At 38.3% G+C, this 22,254-nt stretch overlaps 1 protein-coding gene across 1 annotated transcript; it reads left to right on the top strand.

The window, feature by feature from the left end:
• Nucleotides 1-1,260: 1,260 nt before the first annotated feature.
• Med6 (mediator complex subunit 6) lies at nucleotides 1,261-20,528 on the top strand. The gene is made up of 8 exons (XM_027418422.2): nucleotides 1,261-1,402; nucleotides 5,223-5,382; nucleotides 6,029-6,120; nucleotides 7,840-7,922; nucleotides 8,802-8,910; nucleotides 11,283-11,398; nucleotides 19,675-19,702; nucleotides 20,248-20,528. The coding sequence occupies exons 1-8, from the start codon at nucleotides 1,381-1,383 to the stop codon at nucleotides 20,376-20,378; spliced, it is 741 nt and encodes a 246-aa protein (XP_027274223.1). The 5' UTR covers nucleotides 1,261-1,380; the 3' UTR covers nucleotides 20,379-20,528.
• Nucleotides 20,529-22,254: the final 1,726 nt, after the last annotated feature.

Below are 22,254 nucleotides of genomic sequence, written 5' to 3' on the forward strand. Positions count from 1 at the left end.
CTGCAAAATCCAGTGGACTTCCCTAGTCTGAGTTAACATGCATCTGGTTTATCATACTTGCCTTGTGTTCTCTCACAGCCTCTCCCAATCTGCTTCTAAGGAAACAAGGAAACAAGGAAACAAGGCCGGTGAAACAAAACAGAAAGCTTGCTGATTCCTGCTGAAACTGCATTTAAAAACCTGGTTTAGTAGCTGGGCAGTGGTAGCACACGCCTTTAATCCCAGCCCTCCAGAGGCAGAGGTAGGCAGATCTCTGTGAGTTTGAGACCAGCCTGCTCTACAAGATCTAGTTCTTTGCAAACATTTCTTTTATCCACATCATTTCAGCTATAAAAGCCTAGTTAGAAAATTGAAGTAAATAATCAGTATGCTTTTATTACACTGAGATTTAAAATGTTCTATTCTTTGGACTATGAGTGGAAAAACCCCAATTAAATGAGTGGTCCTCCCCCCGTAGGAGTTGGTTATGGTTAAATGCTGGGGGTGGGGGCTGGGTAGTATTTAGTTTTGAGAATATAGGCTCCTTCCTTCAGTGTTTGGGGGGGGGGTGTCTTGTTTGCAGGCGTCTCCATCATTTTGCTTTTACAAAGACAAACTAGACACAGAAACTCCTTCTGTTGTTTTCTACACCTTCTCCACACCACAGAATTGTTCCCTATCTGTAGTCTGCCTGTTCCAGACCACCTGGAAGGCAGGCACTAGGACACTACTCAGAGAGTTCCTTTTCTCTTAATCTTGTATTAAGTTTACCTCAGAAGCGCTTCCTATTTTGTGAAATTTAGTCATAAACTAATTCAAGTTTTTAATTGGTTTAGGTTTTTAATGGGCTCAGCCGTCAGGGCAAGCCAAAGACTTTTGAATTCTTTGCTAAATATCGGCTCATTTGTATGAGGTGTTTTTATTATTTTGAAAATACTGTCTGTGTAATCCACTTGGCTCTGCCTCCTGAGACCTGGGATGACAAGTGAGAGCCCTTAAAGTCGATTTAGAGGAGAATTTTGGAATATCAGTGGCGTGCCTGAGGCGGGACTCTGCTCAACCTCTTTACCTGTAAATAGAATTAGCTTTCCCCACTGTTCTGCCCTGATGCTTTGCCTACATTTTGGTCTGGCTCTGTCCCTCCAGACGCAGTCAGTTGCAGCTTTGGCGCCCACTGCGAGGCTGCCCTCTTTTCTCTTACTCCACCGGTCTACAGGTCCCGCCCTTTCCTTACTCCAGGCTCCTCCTACTTTATCTTTCCCCACCCGGCCCCGCCTCCGCATTTCGCGAGAATACTTTTGCCCTCCTTGCTTCCCGTACGGACGGCAACCGCTGATCCGTCGCGGTAGTCAATACCTTTTCTGTGCGCCGGAAGGAAGCTCTTGGAGCGCTTTTGGAATTATGGCGGCGGTAGATATCCGAGGTAATTTATGTTACGCTCTTACTCACCCCCAGATTATGGTTTGCTGGGTGTTTATAGCTCGCCGAGGTCAGCTTCATACCCTTTTGTGAGGTCTCTCAAGTTCTTTTGAGCGGCTTCTGGACAACCTAAGGCTTTAATTGGACGAATAGTTGTCTAGTTTTCCCGTATTGTGACGAGGAATCGTAACGGAAGAGTTAGAAGCAGTTTTGGCCTTTTCTACCGCACTGCTGGGGCGTTATATCGGGGCGAAGGGATAGCTTTTGGGAAGAGAGAAGTGGAATGAAATAAGGACTCATCCTATCCTACTGGTGCCCTGACAAAATCCTCAGTCTTCGTACTAATGCTTTAATTTTTAGCTTGTTACACCTTTCATTTATCTTTCAGTAGTTATCTTTGGCGATAACTGTAGCGGTATTGTCATTTTCGTTGAGTCAGAGAATAAGTAAATTGAGATGCAACCTCTTCATGCTTCTTGTTCTCGGGTAGCATGTTTGTTTTGTTTGTATGTATTTCGTTTTTCTTCTTGACAATTTTATACAAGCATATAATGTGTTTTGATCATATGCACCACCAATTACCCTCTTTTGTTTTCCCAACCATTTCATCACATACGTGTGTGTGTGTGTGTGTGTGTGTTGAGTTTAGTTAATTAGGGCTACTTGAATGAGCATGTTTCATTTTTTCTTTTAAGTGTTCGAGATATCTTTTGCTATCTTAGGTGAACTGAGGTTCCAGCTAGCTTGTGTATAGTCGTCAGTATATCTGGATCACTTCTTCTTCTTCTTCTTCTTCTTCTTCTTCTTCTTCTTCTTCTTCTTCTTCTTCTTCTTCTTCTTCTAATTCTTCTTTTGTTTTTTGTTTTGTTTTTTGTTTTTTTCGAGACAGGGTTTCACTGTGTAGCTTTGGAGCCTATCCTGGCACTCGCTCTGGAGACCAGGCTGGCCTTGAACTCACAGAGATCCACCTGCCTCTGCCTCCCGAGTGCTGGGATTAAAGGCGTTCACCACCAACGCCTGGCCCTGGATCACATTTTTACCTGTTTGTCTTCCATTGTGGAGAGTTTCAAATTTCTAAGTTCATCAGTTGAGATTGCTGAGTGCTACACTGACAGCTGTTCACCACGCTGTCTTGTTATTAAATTAAAAGAGAAAAATTTAGTTTGTGATACCGTATTTGATTTATTTGACAATTTTCAGTGTTTTACTCGTTTGGATTTGTTAGCATCATTGTAATGTGTTTGACATTTAGCAGAATAACAGAGATTCTGGGGTAGCCAGAAGTGAGTGAGAAGATGTGGAAAGATAAATTAGAGAAGTATTATAGGCTAGGGTAAGGTTTACCTCCTCTGAGTAAGACAGAAAGCTACTGTAGAGTTTTGGTCAATGGGGATGGCATGTTCTGTCTTTCTTTTAATTTATATATTTGTTTTTTAGATCATTTTTCACTGCTGAGAGTAGTGTAGGGAGACAAGGGTAGAGTTTCAAAAACCAGGATGACTTTTCTGGAATGGATGAAAATTGTAGATACCTTGGAAAAAGGTGATAACTGCATTAGTGAGAAGTGGTTGAATCTGCTTGATTTGTTAGTAGTTCTATTTATAATGTGTGACCACAGGTTATCTTGAAGTGGGACAAATACACTTTTTTTTTTTTCCAGCCAGAGACTACTTTTCATTCCAGTTAAATATTTTGTAGATAAATGCTTTTGGATACACGAGGCTGTTTAAACTGATTGATAAAGATCTGTGATTAATAGAGTAAATCATACTTGCCTTGGTCTTAAGTCATGAATTGTAAGCATTTGATGAGTATTTTCCTGATGAATAAAAACTCACAACTTAATCGGAGCACATTTCTGTGTTTATGGTTATGATATGAGAATTATTAATAACAGTATATTAAAATTGCCATGAGAGAGGAGAAAAGACCACCTCTCCCACTGTCACAGTTAACATTTATTGAGTTACAGTGTGCCAGGCATTTAACACACATAATGTTGCATTGTTGTATGTGTAATTTAAGATCTTACCTACCTACTGTTAGTTAATAGATATGAGCATGAAATGATTATGCCTGGTAAATGATATAAAGATAAGGAGTTAGAAACTTTTTTTTTAAAGAAAAAAAAGTCAATTTCCTAAAATAGCTAAAAAATGAATGTTTTACAGTAAATAAAATTGTTAGTAGAACTAGAGATTCCCCTTTGCTGCTTTTCATTAGAAAAGATATCTTTTCCTGAAAACATTATTTTCTGTTTTTGTAATTTTGGCTATGACTTTATCCATATATACATACATACATACATACATCACATATATATATATATATGTATATATATATATGTATATACACATATATATGGAGAGGGAGAGAGAGGGTTGGTATTATTTTTGTTAACATACTTCATCGGTTTGTCTCCTTTATTTTAGAACGCATAAAGCACAATTTATTATTTTTTATTTTATTTTACATGTAGCAACTTTTTTTGCATTTGATTGATTTTTCATGGAATTACTTGTCACCTTGAATTAGATCTGACTTCTTCAGAGATGCCCAGAGTAGCTGTATAGAAGAGGTGAAGCTTTACAGCCAGTATCACATAAGCATGATGATGGTTATAATTTAACTCTAGTGGTGTTTAACTTTAGTAGGCGCTGATCTTAAACATCATCATCACAGACTTAAACATCATCACAAAAATAAAACTCATTAGTTGTAGAAAACTAATTCACCATGTCTTTTGAGACAGGATCATATGTAGCTCAAGCTGGCCTCAATCTGTTGATCCTCCTGTCTTAGCCTCCCAGAGTGCTATGGCCTGAAGGTCCTCATCACTATTTTTGGATCTAGCCATGTCTTTTTATTTTTTTTTTGAAATGAAGATTCCCTTTTTTTTGTTTGATTTAATTATTTTTTTTAGGTACGAGTACACTGTCCACATGTGTGCCTGCAGGCCAGAAGAGGAAATCAGATCCTATTATAAATGGTTGTGAGCCACCATGTGGTTGCTGGGAATTGAACTCAGGACCTCTGGAAGAGCAGCCAGTGCTCTTAACCTCTGAGCCATCTCTCCAGTCCCTAACCATGTCTTCTTAAAAATTAAGATTTAATTAGACCCTGAGTCTGAACTGGTATGGCTGTAAAAAGGGGATGTTACTCACCATTTGCCCCTTAGCTTTTACATCATTAACCTCCTGTCTATAGTAGAGTCTCCCTAGCATTCTTTGCCTTCCAATGGAAGGATCTGTAAACCGTGGTTGTGGGTGTATTTGTAAAATTTTGTATCAGTTGTCAGCATTTAAAAACTTTGGATTTCTAGTCTTTAAAAAGATCTGTCTAGATCTCAAATCTTAACGGTTCTTTATCCAATCAAACTATTCAAAATTAAAAAATATAAACAATATATTTTATCTTTTTGTACCTTTTTGTATGAGTTTTTTCTGCTGGGAAATAGTTTACCCTTCTTTTCTTCACGGTGAGCCGCCTTCTTTAACACACTGCAAAAACCACCTTCTGCCTCATGAAAAATAATTTATATTTCTTCTGTAAAGTGTTTTGTTCCCCTATTTGTGCTTTTGTGATTAATTTATCCCTAACGTTACTATAGTCCTTACTGTGTTCCTTTTTCATATTTCTCTCTTCCGTTAAGAGTACATAGGCCTGGGGTGGAGAGAAGATGGCTCAGCTGTTAAAGCTAGGCTCACAACCAAAAATATAAGAGTACTTAGGGCAGAATCTATGTCATTACTTCACAGTATATAGTATATATTTACTGGATTAGGTTATTTACTGTTCCTAATTCTTTTATTTCTTTCCTATAGATAATCTGTTGGGAATCTCTTGGGTTGACAGCTCTTGGATTCCCATTTTGAACAGTGGTAGTGTCCTGGATTACTTTTCAGAAAGAAGCAATCCTTTTTATGACAGGACATGTAATAATGAAGTGGTCAAGATGCAGAGGCTAACATTAGAGCACTTGAAGTAAGTTTTAAGAAGGTAGCATCTTTGCCAAGTAGAGATTTTGCAATGATCTGTCCTTTTGCCTGTGACCATCACAGTTGACGTTTGGAAGGAAAACCAAAAGTTTTAGGCTCAGTGGTTTTATAGAGTTTAGTTTCTGTATTTTAAATAGCTTTTGCTATGAGGTAACTATAACTGTTAAAGGTAATTTATTGTAGTTTTTTTTTTCCTTTTTTTTTTTTTTTTGGTTTTTCAAGACAGGGTTTCTCTGTGTAGCTTTGGAGCCTATCCTGGCACTCTCTGTAGATCAGGCTGGCCTCGAACTCACAGAGATCCGCCTGCCTCTGCCTCCCAAGTGCTGGGATTAAAGGCGTGCGCCACCAACGGCTAACTTACTGTAGTTTTAAGCATAATCTTACTAGACCAAATTTAAATTCGTGAATTTTTATAAATTTTATGAATGTATAAATTTGTTTAAAAACCACATTTTAATCTATATACCAAATGTCTGGAAAAATAGCTGGTTTTATTCAATAGCCAACTTTTAATGTTAACCATAAGCAGTTTTTGTTCCCCTTTTATACTGCTGTTGCAATTTATTTGGTAATTTAAGTGTCCTGCAGAGTTTTGGGAATCATTCATAGATCTCTGTATGTCTCCATTTCAGTCAGATGGTTGGAGTTGAATACATCCTTTTACATGCTCAAGAGCCCATTCTTTTCATCATTAGAAAGCAACAGCGGCAGTCTCCTGCTCAAGGTAAAATGTACAAAACACCATAATTCATTTACTTCCTGACCTGTGTGCTTTATTCTGTTTTTAAATAAGGGGTTTTGGCATACCATTTAGGAACTGGTATGTTACTCCTTGTTTGTTTGTTTGTTTGTTTGCATCGAGTTCTGTTTCTCTAGGTTCCATAAACTACATATATGTCCAGTACTTGTTAGGGGTGTACTCATCAGACTGAGCATCTATTGTACTCATGGCCAGAAGCTGCCCAGTAAGGATACATAGACAGACAAATCACAGGAAAAGACATTTGTAGGACTTGACATCTTCTGAGGATCTATACTAAATGTGCCTTCTAGTCAGCATGAGATGAACCCATCATACATACATACATACATACATACATACATACATATTTCTACTCCAGGAAGCCATTTGAAATTCTGAACGTAAGGATATTTTTGAGGACTGGTCACCTAGGGATTTTCTGCCCACTAGAATTGAGGACTTTCAGTAGGAACCAGTTTTCCCCTGTATTCATGGTGTATATTTTGGTTGGGCAGGCAGGTATAGCTACAATTAAGAAGTATATTAAAAACTCTGGAAATCAGATAGATAGTTCACCTCTTCCTGTGAGCATAGTTGAGTTCCCACTTGAGCCTCCTGAATAACTTTCATCTCTTGGTCTCTGAGTTAATACTTTATAAAATACATGGCCTATATAGTTTTATTAAATTCATAGAGGGTTCACTGAGTATCTTTAAGTGACACATTCAACCACAAATCTTACTGGGGTTTTGTATTACTGCCCCTGTGTTCCTGTCATAGGTACAGATTTGATTTTTGAACTAGAGAGCTAAGGCATGTACTTTAGCAATGACTGGCACTTCAAGACACCTTGGGATCAAGCCAAGATTTTGCGAAGTGTCTCATTGAAGAAGAGATTATTCAAAGTAGAAGCTAGGGTGGTTTTGCTGAGAGACATCTCTCTAGTAGGTGCTCTACATAAAGTTACTTGGGGAACATCCTTTTCCTTGGATCCTTTCAATATCAGAGAATCACTTGCCAAAGATTGTTACAATTTAGAATCCAAATCTTATTTCACAATGAGAGGTCTAGAGTCTCTATAGAGAAAAAGAGAACTGTAGATAATAAGCAAGGCTACTTGAGAACATTTAGGATATAGTAATGACAAAAGATGGTAGTAGTTATCTTTGTCCTTAGGGCTCAGTCCTGGAACTCAAAGGTAAGTGTAGTGCATCAGATATCTTCACTCTGTTCTCCAAACCTCTCATGTTCTTCAGTTTTACATTTTAGTTTGGTTGAGTGACAGCATTGGCATTGCTTAGTACATTGAAATATGCTATGTATACCTATATATGGACCTAGTTAGACTCACATTTAAGTAATCTTAAGATGCACTGAACTCATTAAACTTGATTCAGATCTGCCTGGGGTTTGAGAAGCTCTGCCCTGCTTTGGGTAAGAACTGGTGTACATTTTCTGCAAAGGGCAGAGAGAAAACTTTAGGCTTTGTGGATAGAACTACTCAACTGTTAACAACCTAGGTAACATATAAACAAACAGTGTGACTGCTTTCCTATACTGGTTACTTGTAGAGAAATTTCCAGACCTTCCCTTAAAGTTCCACATATGAAGTGCCTGAGTTTAGTTGTTTATTGTATGAAAAAAATATTTTTTTAACATTTGTGTCCAAGATGTGTTTATAAGCATTTTCTCCTGTTTTAGTTATCCCATTGGCTGATTACTATATCATTGCTGGAGTCATCTATCAGGCACCAGACTTGGGATCTGTTATAAACTCCAGAGTGGTATGTGTTTACACCCTCCTTCATACCCTCCCTTCTTCCTTCCCTCCCTCCCTCCCTTCCTTCCTCCCTTCTTCCCTTCCCTCCCCTCTCCTTCCCCTCTCCTCCCACTTCTTCCTTTTTTTTTTTTATATCTTAAGACAGTAGCCTTGGACTCTTGTATCTGAAGATGACCTCAAACCCTGGTACTCCTGCTTCCATCTCCCAAGTCCTGAGATTCCAGATATGTGCCAGCACGCCTAGTTTTTTTGTTTGTTTATTTGTTTATTTATTTATTTATTTATTTATTTATTTATTTATTTATTTATTTATTTTACATTCTTTGAACATTAAAGCAGACTTAATTGAGATATCCTGCTCTGAGACTCAAGTAGGAGCTCTTCTGTTTTGTTTAAGCTGGTATAAAATGTTGACTGTTGGAGGATTTTGAGCACTGATACTCTGTGTCAAGTCAGTGCTAATATATAGATTCTGAAGAGCTACAGGCTCCACATCATTAGTAATATGGATAAAACCCTTGGAAAAAGAAATGCATCTGTATTATGCTTTTGTTGCCCTTTTTATTATTCCCTAAATAATACATTGTAACAGCTGTCTGTATAGTGCTTATATTATGTTAGGTCTTGTAAGTAATCTAAAGATGATTTAAGGAATATTGGAGAGAATTCATAGTTTACACAAAAATGCTAATTTATATAAGGGGTGTGAGTGTGAAACTAATCCCTTGCAAATACCGGGGTGATTACAACTCCAGTCAAATGGTAATGTAGATTCTGAGACCAGGAAATTTTTATCTTTGCATATATAATAATTTATATTTCCTTAGGACATTTTACCTCATGAGAGATTTAGAATTTGTTGATTTTTGTTTTGTTTTACAAGCTTACTGCAGTGCATGGTATTCAGTCAGCTTTTGATGAAGCTATGTCATACTGTCGATATCATCCTTCCAAAGGGTATTGGTGGCACTTTAAAGATCATGAAGAGCAAGGTAAGTAGAGGGCCTAGGCTCTCCCAAAACAGTCTGATACTCTGAAGATGCAGCTCCAGGGCTTGTGATGTTACTGAGATAAGTTTTAGTTTCTCATATGATAGTATCACTGCCGCTGTGTTCTTGTCATGGGTGCAGTAATAGTAACATCAGAACAGTTGTTTTGCCCATGAGGTCACATGTCCATAAGTTTTGTAAAGAAGATACAAAAGTTTTAAATTATTTGGAACATAAAGAGGAGAAACCTTGGTGATGAATGATCAAAGGTTTTTTTTTTTTTTTTTCATCTTGGCTTGGCTTGGAATTTGAAGCTGTTCAGCTCTGTAGTCTTTAAAGTTAGGAGATGAGATACTACTCTTGGTGCCCTTTTTTCAGATGGCCAGGCTGTGGTTTCCTCCCCCCCCTCCCCATGTTAAGGATTAAACGCAGGGCCTTAGGCATGCTAGGCAAGCACTTTACTCCCAAGTTATATCCCTAGTTGATTAGGTTCTTTGCTGGCTGTCTTTTGACATTTTGTGTGTGTGTGTGTGTGTGTGTGTGTGTGTGTGTGTGTGTGTGTGTGTGTGATGTCAGAAGACAACTCTCGAGTTGGTTTTCTGCATCCATCTGTGGTGATATTTTGTTTGTGATCTAACAAATAAAGCTTGCCTGAAGATCAAAGTGTGGAGATAAGCCACTAGTTAGCCATAGAGGCCAGGCAGTGTTGGCACACACCTTTAATCTCAGCACTTGGGAGACAGAGGCAGAAGGATCTCTGTGAGTTCAAGGCCACCCTGGGATACACTAGATTGATCCAGTCTCAAAGAGAAACAGAGCTCACACCTTTGATCCCAGCACTTTGGATCCCATGTTTTTAATTCTCACACTAGGGAGGTGGAGACAGGAATGATATGGGTGGGCAGAGAGAGGAATACAAGACAGGACGAGACAGGGGCTCAGAGCATTCAGTCTGAAGTTTCTTAGAAACAGTATTCAGCCTGAGGATGCCTAGGGACAGGATCCCTCATTTGATCTGAGGTAAGAACTAGTGAATGGCTGGCTGCTCTGCTTCTCTGATTTTCAGCATTTACCGATGTATCTGACTCTGGGTTTTTATTATTAAAACCAATTAGAATTGGTGCTACATCTACCTTTAATGTGTGTTTTGGGGATTAAACTCAGGTTTCTAGGCTTGTATGGCCAGTGCCTTGTCCACTGTACCTCTCACTGACCCTAGGTCACTTTGATTCTTTGATGTTAGCACCTGTCATGTCACTAGGTCCTTTAGTTCCCATGGATGCTATTATTGATGGCTGTTTTTTTTGGCATGTTTTTACAAAAAACCTATGTCCAGAATTGTGTCTATATCAGTGTATTTTCTTTTTTTTGAGAATAATTAAAGTGTAGGAAAAATGGCCTTTATATAGAATTCACAACTGTCTAGTAGCCTTTCAGATAAGTTACTTTGATTCTAAATATTAGGTGCAGGCAGTACTTTTGATGTAGGAAAGTGTGCTTTAGTGGAGTAAAGCTGACCCAGGGGCAAGTGTACCCTCCTTATGATGTCTAGAGCATGTCACTTGGAATCCTTCCAGTAGAGACAGTACCTACATCCATCCCCTACCTCTGTTCCCCCTCCCAAAGCAAATCCCATATGTGAGTAACTTCAGAATTTCTTTCATATACTTTTTTATGCTTGCATGATCTTGTTTTGTAATTCTTCCCCTCAACACAAATTTTAGCTTTTTTCTTAGAGAGAGAATGGGAATGAATAAATGAATGTGTTTTAGAGAATCTTTCCATCTGGAGCCAAGGCTGTCCTTGAGCCTGTAATTCTCCTGGCCTTCTCCTCCCAGGTGCTAAGATGAACAGAGATATGGAGCACCATCCTTGGCTAATTGCAGTCTTTTGAGACAGATCTTGTGTAGTCTAGGTGGGTCAACCTTGAGCTTGCTACATAGCCAAGGATGATCTTGAACTCCTGATTCTCTTGCCTGGTTTAATTACTGTCTTTCTAACAGTGCATAGTAACTAAAACTTGTCTTTTCTATTTGTCCTCAGTAGCTTGTACAGAAAGGACCATTGAGTTGCACTTAAAATACTCAAAAGTAATTTCAGTCGAAAAACATGTATTATGATTTAGGCAATTATGAAGAATGTTAGACTCAGAACTGTTTGTCCATCAGGGTTACACACTGAAACCGAAATATCTTTAAGAGACGGGTGTGTCATCTTTTGAAATGTTAGAATTTAACATCCTTTGTAAAGGAGAGTTAGGAACTCCTTTTATGTATTTGTTGTGTTATAATTGAAGAATTTTCTTAGTAAAGATGTCATTAAAATAATGGTTTGAGTATGTTCAGTATGTTGATTTGGATTTTATATTTTAATAGATAAAGTCAAACCTAAAGCCAAAAGGAAAGAAGAACCAAGCTCTATTTTTCAGAGACAGCGTGTGGATGCTTTACTTGTTGACCTCAGACAAAAATTCCCACCCAAATTTGTTCAGGTAATGAGAATGTGAATTTTGATTTGACACACTCTTAAATAGAAAGTCTTTTAGGTGTAATTTAAAAATATTGGTTTTCCTTATTAGCTAAAAAATTACCCCTGAATGAGAGGAAAAGTTTAAAAGGACTTAGTGGAGGTAATGACTAAAAGGAATGGATTCAGCATTGTTCTCTGTTCCCTATTGAATCTGTAGGAGCATTGAGGTCTGTGTTTAGATAATTTTCTCATTCATAAGGTTGCTGAAAGCATAACAGGTTGTAACAAACCTAGAATATGAAGCTTATGCTTTCTCTTCTACATGCTGCATTTCCAGCCTGATATATAACATATGTAGGCTCTTAAATGGTTAGTGGGTGAAGACTTAGCAGAAGGAGTAGAAAGTAGTAGAGTGCTTGGCATGATGGAGAGAGGAAGCAGAGGTAGTAATAGTTCTCTTGTAACTATGTTAAAGATTTGTAATGCCACCTAATGATTTAGAAGTAGTCTAGCAGCAGATCCACCTGCCATTCTACCACGTGAGCTTTTGAAGTGAAGCAGCTGAGAAATGCAGTGTGTGACCATGTTAGCGTCATGATTAGTGTCAGTTATTCTGGACCTTTACAGAAATGTGTACTCTCACAGGCATGTTTATTGTTGTTACAAAGGATTTGAGGGAATCTTAAAGGTAGTTTTAAGTTGAGTACTTTTTTTTTTAAACACCATAAAATGACTTAAGAACAAGCCCCCTTTTCCCTGTCTGACTCTGAAATAGTGAAGGATGTTACTATAATGGTTATGTGGTAGTGAAGAGACACAGCTTGGAATATGAGATCAGAAAGCTAGCTTAAAGAAATTTCATGAACTGTTCTTGAAGGTAGAACAAGGGGAAACATGAGTTAGATGTGTGTGATACGTGCTGGAAAACTGCTCTGGGCTGTTTGAGGTGAGGTGTATTATCATTTATTCTGTGAGTTCACCATCTCTACTGCATAGCCTGGGGGAAGAACATCTAGATCTGTGCTGTCCGGCACATTAACCATTAGACAGACATGATTCTCTTTCAGATGACCTAAGCTTAGTTTCTAGCACCACATCATAACCACCTGTAACTCCAGTTCCATGGGGTCAGATACTGTCTTCTGACCTCCATGGGTATCTACACATGTACATACAAGAGTACTGCCTGATCTTCCAAAGGACCTGGGATCGATCCCAGCACCCATGTGGCAGCTTACAAACATCTGAGACTCTCTTTTGGCCTCTGCATAGACATACATATAAACAAAACATACACATATAAACAAAAAAAAACCCTTGCACCAAAAAAAAGTAAGATTAAATTTTAAAGTATCTGTTACATAGTTTTTAGAGAAGCCTGGAGGGTCCCCCTCAAAATTGTTTGTTTGTTTGTTTGTTTGGTGTGTATAGTTTTGCTTGTGCATCACATGTGTATGTGGTGCCTTTGGAGGACAGAAGAGGGCATTGAATGCTCTTGAACAGACTGTTGTGAGCCTCTATCTGGGTGCTGGGGACCAAACCCAGGTTGTTTGTAAGATCAGCCAGTGCTCATAGCTGCTAAGCCATCTAGTGAGAGAGGCTAGACATTGGAGAAACGTAAAGACAGCCTTGACTCTTAATACAAGAAAAGCTTTATCTTGTACAGAGTTATAGCAATTAAAATAAATACATAAAAATAGAGGGACTAGTTTAAAAGTAAACACATTATGATCCCAGTGCTCATCTTTTGTATCTTCTAACTCCCTGTTATGTGATTAAACCAACTATACCTTTCATAGCATTTCAATTAGGTTTTTCTTTTAAAGGTAGCAATAGATACATGAGAATTGCTGTTTTTTGAATCCAGTATTTGTTTTAGCCACCCAAGAGCCAAAAGCTAAATAGTGAAGCCAGTACATCCACCTCTGTAATAGATGCAGGAAAAGATGGCTTCTCTGGAACTGCTAGGATTCTTCCTTCTTGGGCCTATAGGAGTAGATGCTATCCAGAGTTGCCCAGCGGCTTGGAGCTCCCGGTATGCTCCTACTTAGACATGGTATTGAACAGTTGGACTTCTGATGCCTAAGTGTGGTTTTTCTATAGTACTGTTAGCACAGGTGAATGTGTGAGGTGTCTTCATCAATCTTTGAAGCCTCCTTTCCATGTCTTAATTCTTGGTACTACTGGATGTTACACTGATACTAATGTGAGGATGGGGGTTCAGGTCCTTATGTCTTTTATGATGAATTTCTTTTCAGCGGTTTTTGGTTTTGATCTGGAAGCTGCTAGGGTATTATAGGATATGCCTCCCATTAGATTTAAGACTGGTTACATTTGATTAAAGGCATTCCTATTTTGTTTACCCTTCTCATAGCATAGTCTGTTAGTTGATTGGCAGTATTTACTAGGAAAGATTAGTCAGTGTGTGCTGGAACCTAGGATATCAGTTCAAGTGGGTTCAGAACTAGCAGTACAAAAATCTCAAAATTTTCATTGCCTTCAATGTTACCCTGTCTGTTCCTTTTCCTGTTGAAAAATAAAAAATAATTATTTCAGATATATTTAAATCTTGATATGTTCATGATATGTGGCAGTTTGTGGGGTGTCTGTGACTACCCCCATATATGGTAATTTGTTAGAAAGATATTCATGTGGTTTTACTTGGTAGAAATTTATTACAGTGTGATATAATGAGAATATACAGCCAAGGATTGGAGAGGTAGCTCAGTGGTTAAGTGAACCTGCTCCTCTCACAGAGGGTCCAGGTTGAATTCCCAGCACTCAAGTGGCAGGTCACAACTTTGTGTAACTCTAGTTCCAGAGGGCTCCAATGCCCTCTTTTTGCTTCTGCAGGCATCAGGTGTACATGCAGTGCAAAGACATACATTCAAGCAAAACCCTGCTATGCATTAAAAAAGAAGAATATATAGTCAGGTCCTAGGGGAAAAGGCACAATAAAGTCTGGAGGGGTCTGTGTTCTGTATGCAGGTTTCCTTGTCTTTTTCCCTTCATTTTAACAGGCTATAGAGCATGAATTTTTTCTCCAACAAAAAAGATGCACCAACATGAATATTTCTGCCTGGGAAAATTTTTAGAAACTTAGAACTAAATCATATATTGATGCTTCTGTCAAGCACATAACAAAATCCCACAGTCTCTGAAAGAAAGCAGATCTTTGGCATAAACTACATTATGTGTGTAGCCTATGGATAGTGAACCAGTGTTACCACTTGAATTGTGGGAGAATCTTCCCACAATTCAGCTTTATATATACCAGCCAAGGGTCAGCCTTGGAAATAGGCCTTTTTGTGTTGTAACTTTTTTTCAGTGTTGTGGGTTGAACCCAAGGCCTTGGAAGAGCTACATCCTCAGCAACCCCCCCCCCATTTTTTTTTTCCTAAAAAAAAAAAAAAAATAACATTAACTTATTGGTAAGGTAGTTCTTGGGGGAGGGGACATGCATATGTCATGATACAGGGAAATGGAGGTTGTAGGACAACTTTCGGGAGTAGATTTTCTCCCTCTCTCATGTAGGTTCCAGGGTTCAAACTCAGGTCAGGCTTGGTGGTAGGTGCATTTTACTTTACTCACTTAGCAGTTTTATTGGCCCTCTGAATTCTTTATTTTTGTGATGTGATCTCACTAAGTCTCCCAGGGTGGCCAGCACAGGTAGATTATGAACATGTGATCCTCCTGCCTCAACTGAGTAGCTGGGATCACAGACCCACATCACCACAACCACTGCAAAAAAGCCTTTCTGAGGATGGCAATGTCAGGCTTTCTGTAATAACCATTTTCTGCACAGTGAATAATAAAGAGCCCTGATTGGTCTTGTTGAATGTAAACTTTTCACAGTACTTGAAGGTGGAGTATGTAAGTGTGCAATTGACAGTTCGAATGTGGAGCAGTTGATTCCAGAAAAACTTGTCTTTTGTAGAGTGGATAGGTAAGAAGGCTTAAGGAAGGTACCTTTGTTCAGAAGGACATTTGGAAAATACATGACAGGGCCAGGAGAGTTGGCTAAGGGATTAAGAGCTACTGGCTGCCCTTCCATAGTACTTGGGCTCAATCTACAGCACTCACATTGTGGCTCACAGCCATTTATAACTCCAGTTCCAGGATATTGAGGCCCTCTTCTGGCCTTGGTGGATACCGTGCATACATGTGATAACAGACATACATGCAAACAAAACACTGCTACACAAAATCTTATTAAATTAGAAAAAATGACTGTGTATCATTAGGATGAGGAGGATACTTTTTCTTCTGGGATAACAGATATGCATAGATACTTTAAATGTATGTGTGTCTATAGAAGAATGCCAAGATATATCTAGAAGTATATTGGATTAGTATTAGTGTCCTATTGTTTTGTTGGTCTATTTTAACTTAGCATGCAGAGACCTTGGTTGAGAATAAGGAGTTGACTGTGAGCTTTGAGGGAGAAGGTGTTTTGGAGCATTTAATTTAGTAATAGGACAGGGAAAATGACAAAGCCCTATCAAAAAAACAAAAACAAAAACAAAAAAAGCCCCACTGTTCACTGTTGTAGAGGACCTGACAATGCCTTTGATTTTTAATGTTCCCAACACTCTTTCTTGCAGTTTCATTTGTTTATTTCTTTCTCACCTAGTACCACAGCCATTTAGCCCCAAATAAACATACAGAGACTTATAATAATTATAAGCTGTTTGGCCAATGGCTCAGGCTTCTTATTGGCCAGCTCTCTCTTAATTATTAACCCATTTCTATTAAACTATGTATTGCCATGAGGCTGTGGCTTACCGGTAATGCTCCAGCATGTTACTCATTTTGGTCACTACATGGCATTTCCCTGGTGGTCTCTCTCTGCATCCTCTCCCCAGAATTCTCCTCATCTGGTATTCCCGCCTATACTTGCTGCCTGGCTACTGGCCAATCAGTGTTTTATTCATCAACTAGTAAGAGAAACATATATGCAGAAGAACATACCCCATCATCTCTTTTCTGTCTAAATAGAAAGAAATGTTTTAACTTTAACATAGTAAAATTATATATAACAACAGTTATCAAGCAAGAACTATAGTTAAACAATAATTAGTCCATTAACATTTGGCAGAATTTAAAATATTCTGTCATCTATCCTATCTTTGTAAGTCTAAAGTTTTATGTGTAACTTATCTTTTACCATAACTAAGAAAAACCGTAAGCATTGACAGAGACATCTTGCTGCCAAAGTTCTGTAATGTTGCAGTATCCATCTTCAGCCTACAGACCTAGAGTGTCTGGTAGACTCTCATTGACAAAGGAAATTTGAAACTATCCCCACCTGTATTGGCAGTTTGCCATTCTTCTCTGTGTCCTGCAGACCACCTGTATTGGCAGTTTGCCGTTCTTCTCTGTGTCCTGCAGAATGTCTGGCATACTCTTCCATGAAGCACGAACCTGGAAGAACTGTTCCATCTTGTTTTGCTAAGTTCAGCAGTCACTTTCCTGTGGGTCCTGCATGTCTAGTTTATACAGCATATAGTCAAACAGTCCAGGGAAGAGCAATTTGTTGCCCAAATGGTTAGTCTTGCTGTGTCGAAGGCAAATTCCGTAATGAGTTTCTTCAATGCCCATCTTCTTCTCTGGCTCAATTGGTGTTGCCAGGAGCAGTTGTGTCTCACTGTCATGAAAAACCCTAATAAGCCATTTTAAATGCCATATTGTGTAGGTCTTTGAAAGGTTTTGAAGAATCCTTGCTCATTTGAAATATATTTCTGTATATCTAGAAAACCTAACCAATGTAACTATGAGTTTTGACTATTATAGATGACTATAATCTGTACTTAATTATACGCTTTTTAAAAGAGCTGTATAAACATAATATCTAAACAAGAGTAGAAATATACATAAAACAAAATTGACTTTAAATTTGTATCAATAAACCAAAATCCATACTAATGCAAAGTATACATTTCAATATCATAATCCTTTTTTTTTTTCCTTTAAAAAGAAATTGACAGTGATCATTAACCATTTCTAACCAACCCCGTTTAAATGAAAGCAAACCTTATTAAACAATATTTGGGAATTTGGGAGTAGTTCTCTCCAAACTGCTTCCTGCTGTTTGGGGTGCTGTCAGTAGCAAGGGGATCCTGAGAAAACCCAGAAACCTGGCCAAATCCTGGCTGTAGTAGTTTGAGGCTACATCTTTCAGCTGTTTTGGATGTTGGATCACCTGGGCCACTGCTTCAGGGGTCTTGCTTGACCAAACCATATTAGTCTGGAAGGAATCCACAACTTTTCATTTTCTGTGGAAACAAAAGCAGAACTTCATTTTCAGAGTTACCTGTCCTTAGACTTACATTTTGAAGTCACGGTATTTTCAAAATATATGTTGGATTAATCCAGCAGCATTTATAATCAAATGTCTTTTAGCAGCTGTTGCTCTTTTCTCAGCAATCAAACAATTTAAAGACAACACAATAACATACAGTGTCCAGACTCTCTGTATATTTTCCAGATAAATATGGCTTTTTTTTTTATTACTCTATTCTTTTACGTTTTGTTTTTTTAAGACAGGGTTTTCCTGTGTAACTTTCGTTGTCCTGGAATTCACTCTGTAAACCAGGCTGGCCTTGAAATCACAGAGATCTGCCTGCTTCTGCCTCCAGAGTATTTGGATTAAAGGTGTGTGCCACCACACACAGCTACTCTATTTCTTTTTTAGGACTTTCTCTATCCCTTTTCTTTTCTTTCCCAAGCCTACATATATTTTTAAACACACTGTAAACTGTTTAGAGGTTTTTCTTTTTCCCTTTGAATCTGTCTTTACTGTATATCTCTACCGTTTTCTGGCCACGAGTCTTTTATCTGTTAAACATCATGGCTAAGATTAAAGCGGCTGGCCCCACCCTATTCCTTGTCTTTCTGAGAGTTGCTTCAAGGTGGAGTACTGGTGGGAGCATGCTTATTGCCACAACTCTGTGGAATTTCTAGATCCATGCCTCCACCAAGAAGCATGCCCGCCAGCTGCTCATAAACATCATTTAATTGTTTGGTACAGTTTTTGCCACTAATGCTGAGTCAGGAAGCCTCTCTTAAAGGATCCACGAGCCTCTGCTTGCCCCTAGCAAACAGTGCCCACCTGAGAAAATGCTGCTACCAAGAAGCTGTGCTTGACTTTGTTCTTTTGTTTTTAAAATACTCTTTTTGTCAGGTTTTATGTGGAAATTTTTGTTCCATGTTGAGGGCAAGAATTGTTTATTTTAGTGTGGCTATGTTCCACAATGTGGGTTCTTAGGGATCAAACTCAGGTAGTAGATAGTCAGACTTTGGTGGCAAGTGCCTTTACCTGCTAAGTCATCTCCCAGGCCCCTAAAGTTTCATTTTAATGTACTTCTTAAGATCATTTTTTAAGTTATTTTTTTAAATTATGTGTATGTGAATACAGTACTTACAGGAGCCAAAACAGGGCACCTGATCCGCTTGAGCTGGAAGTCCACAGTTATAAGCTGCCCTATGCCGGTGCTGGAACCAAATTTAGTTCCTCTGCAAGAGCAGTACATGATCTTAAACTACTGATCCAGCTGGGTTGGAGAGATGGCTCAGCTGCTTTTTAGAGGATCTAGGTTTTGTTCCCATCACCCACTTAAAACAGCTCACAACCATCTGTAACTCTAGTTCCAAAGGGTTTGACCTCCTCTTCTGGCTCCGTGGGCACCAGGCATACACAAGGTACTTAGACAAATATGCAGCAAAATACCCATACATATAAAAATAAATCTTTGGGGGAGAGAAATCTTTTCCTGTCTTTGTTTCCATGCCTGCCATACTTAAAAAATCAAAGACTTTATCTACAGAACTCACTCTGTAAACCAGGCTGGCCTCAAACTCACAGAGGTTCACCTGCCTCTGCCTCCCAAGTGTTGGGATTAAACCACTCCTGGCTTCATTATCCTTTCTTTTAGTTCATATCCTCTGAGCAGGTAAGTCTCAGAAGGTTTGGTGGCTCTTTTATTTCTTTTCATTGGATTCTATGTGACTACTCTTTTTACTCTAGTCTTTTTGGGAGGGCACACAGCTTGTTAGGTTCACATCATTTTTATGGCTGACTTCTGGTTTTAGATTTGTGTCTTTTCTGAAATGAAGGGTATAAAGAATAAAAAATGACAAACTTACTTTTTATGGTACATGAATGGTAATTGGCCTTTATGAAGTCATTTTACAATGCAGTTACATAAGTGTGTCATTTAAAACTATAAGATCCAGAAGAAACACTATTAACTTGACTTTTCCTTTTCCCTCCCCCATTTTTTATTTTTCAAATCCTAGCAAAAGTCTGGAGAAAAGCCTGTCCCAGGTATGGTCATCTGCTGTTCTTAGTAAACTTGAAGTAAGATCAAGCAGCTTGTAATGTCCTAACAGCAGCGGCATGTGAAATGAGCTGTGGTTATTTTATTCTTTTAGGCTGTCCCATTATAGTTTGTCACCCCTAACCTTTGAACTCTTGAATTGCCAACACTTAGTGTTTTTGTGGTATCAAGACTAGCATTAAAAAGTAGAGTTTAGGTAGAAATAATGGGAAGAGCAAAGAAGCCACAGTGACTTAATGTTAACTGTCTGGTAAGTTGCCATAGAATCAATTTTTGTGGCTTGTTCACACTTGATGTCTTATTTTAATACCACATGTTAGCCTAGCATTATAAATGTCTTTGAGCTAATGAATTTTTAGGTTTATAAATGAATTTTAAAATATGTTTGTGTGGTGAAACAAGTAACTATTCAACTTGATAAACAATTAAAAATGAATTTAAATAGTAAACCATTGATACTAACCACTGTTTAAATTTATGTCTTCCTTCCACCTTCATTTGTTTTGTCAAAATACCTGCTTTTGATGTCTAGTGGATCAGACAAAGAAAGAGGCAGAACCTCTCCCAGAAACTGTGAAATCTGAGGAGAAGGAGAGTGCAAAGAATGTTCAGCAGACTGTGAGCACCAAAGGTCCCCCTGAAAAACGAATGAGACTTCAGTGAATAGTGGACAAGAAAGAAGCTGGCACATTCCTTGTCCGTCACTATACCTCAGCACCATGGGAGGTTCTTGAATCTTAAAATACTATGGAAGCCCTCTCATTTATATGGAATGCACTTGTTATTTACAAAAGGACATTCTCCCTACCATAATTTCTGTGTGCATATTTCTTACATATCTTTTGTAACCTTTCCTCTACTGGACATGGGTAGTGCACCTAACTCACAGATACACTAGTATATATCTTTAAAAACAATAAAGTTATTTGTATATATTACTCATCATGTCTTTTCCTTGTCTCTGAGAGGGTAAATGTTAATGCAGTAACTAAGCATGCCTTGTAGTATTTGGATATTCCTCTGTATTATAATAATACATTTATTGAATAATTGAAAGGTAAAGGAAAACTCTCATTGATATCATCATCCTATGGACTCTTGTCAGTTTGCTTTGTTTTCTTTTTGAAGTAATTCTTCCCACATTTTTTTCTTTTATCATGTTAGTCTGTTGTGAGAACTTGCTGGCGTTTACTAGTGTATGGAATATAATTACAGAGATTTTTAGCTCAGTTTTCTTAAATACTGCCTATGTTATTTTGGAATTTTCCCAGCTTGCTGTATTTTAAATAAGGCTGCAGTGATCTCATTTTTGTATAGTGCCATATGCATGGTCTGTAGGGCTGGGTCACTGTAGCCTCCACATCCTTAGGGCTCCTACTCTGTATTGTCAGGTTGTTTCCTCCAACGGTGGGACTCTAGTTCATCATTTAAGTGCAAAGTGTGAAGTACTGTTTTCTTCAGAATCTCTGTCACCAAGTTTGTCACTTCTATGTTCTACTACTGTTAGTTAAGCAGCAGAAAGTGTTTTATTATTTAAAATGGCAAGACAAATTTTGTGGTGATATGTTATTTATGATTTATTAAAGCTTGCCTGAGGATTCAGAAAGTTAAGTCAGCCACAAGCTGTAGAGGCCAGGAGGTGATTACATACACTTTTAATCCTAGCACTCAGGAGAAAAAGGCACACAAGTCTCTGTGAGTCCAAGGCCATCCAGGGATACATTAGAGTGAATCAGTCTAAAAGAGAATTAGGGCTCACACTTTTACTCCCAGGACTCATGAGAGGTATATAAGACAGGAGCAAGGTCTCAGTCTCAGACATTCATTCTCTAGCCACATTGAGGATAGGAAGACATTGAAGTCTCAGGATTCTCCAGCCATGATGAGGAGAGGTTACAGCCTGAGGTTTGGTGGAGCCAGGATCACCTTTCAATCTGAGGTAGAGTGATAGCTAGTGCAAACATATATGCCCATTTCTATAAGTACTCTATGTTTCTTAAAATCAATATTTTATGTGGCAATAGTACAAAATTATGAAAATTAAATTAATGTTAACAAATTCAGCTCTCTGGTCTGTAGATCTTATTTTGATCTTGCCCACAGCACCAGTAATGCTATTTACAGCAAAACAAAATCCTGATTTAATTACCATAGCTCTTTAATTGCCTACTCCTTCCACCTTGACTCATCTTTTAAGCTTTACTTTTCTTCCTTTACTATAAATCAGTGGTGAGGGGATTGGGCCTAGAATCTCCTGAAGGGTGGATAAGCACTCTGCCACTGTCTACTTCCCAGTCCTAAGTTTCGTTTTTCATGAGCTCGATATTTAAAGAGTACAGGCCAATTATTTTGGTGAATGTCACTATGTTTAGTATATTCCTATTGTTCATGCCTGGTTTATAGAAATTCCACAGGAAGGATGCTTTATGCCATATGCCACCAATCTGTTTCATAATAATGTTGATCACTTATATAAGGGTGTGCTAATCAGGTTACTCCACTCCATTTATACATATAGCACAATAAAAGACTCAGAGAC

Source organism: Cricetulus griseus, chromosome 5 (genome assembly GCF_003668045.3).
Source record: "Cricetulus griseus strain 17A/GY chromosome 5, alternate assembly CriGri-PICRH-1.0, whole genome shotgun sequence".
NCBI classification, from domain to species: domain Eukaryota; kingdom Metazoa; phylum Chordata; class Mammalia; order Rodentia; family Cricetidae; genus Cricetulus; species Cricetulus griseus.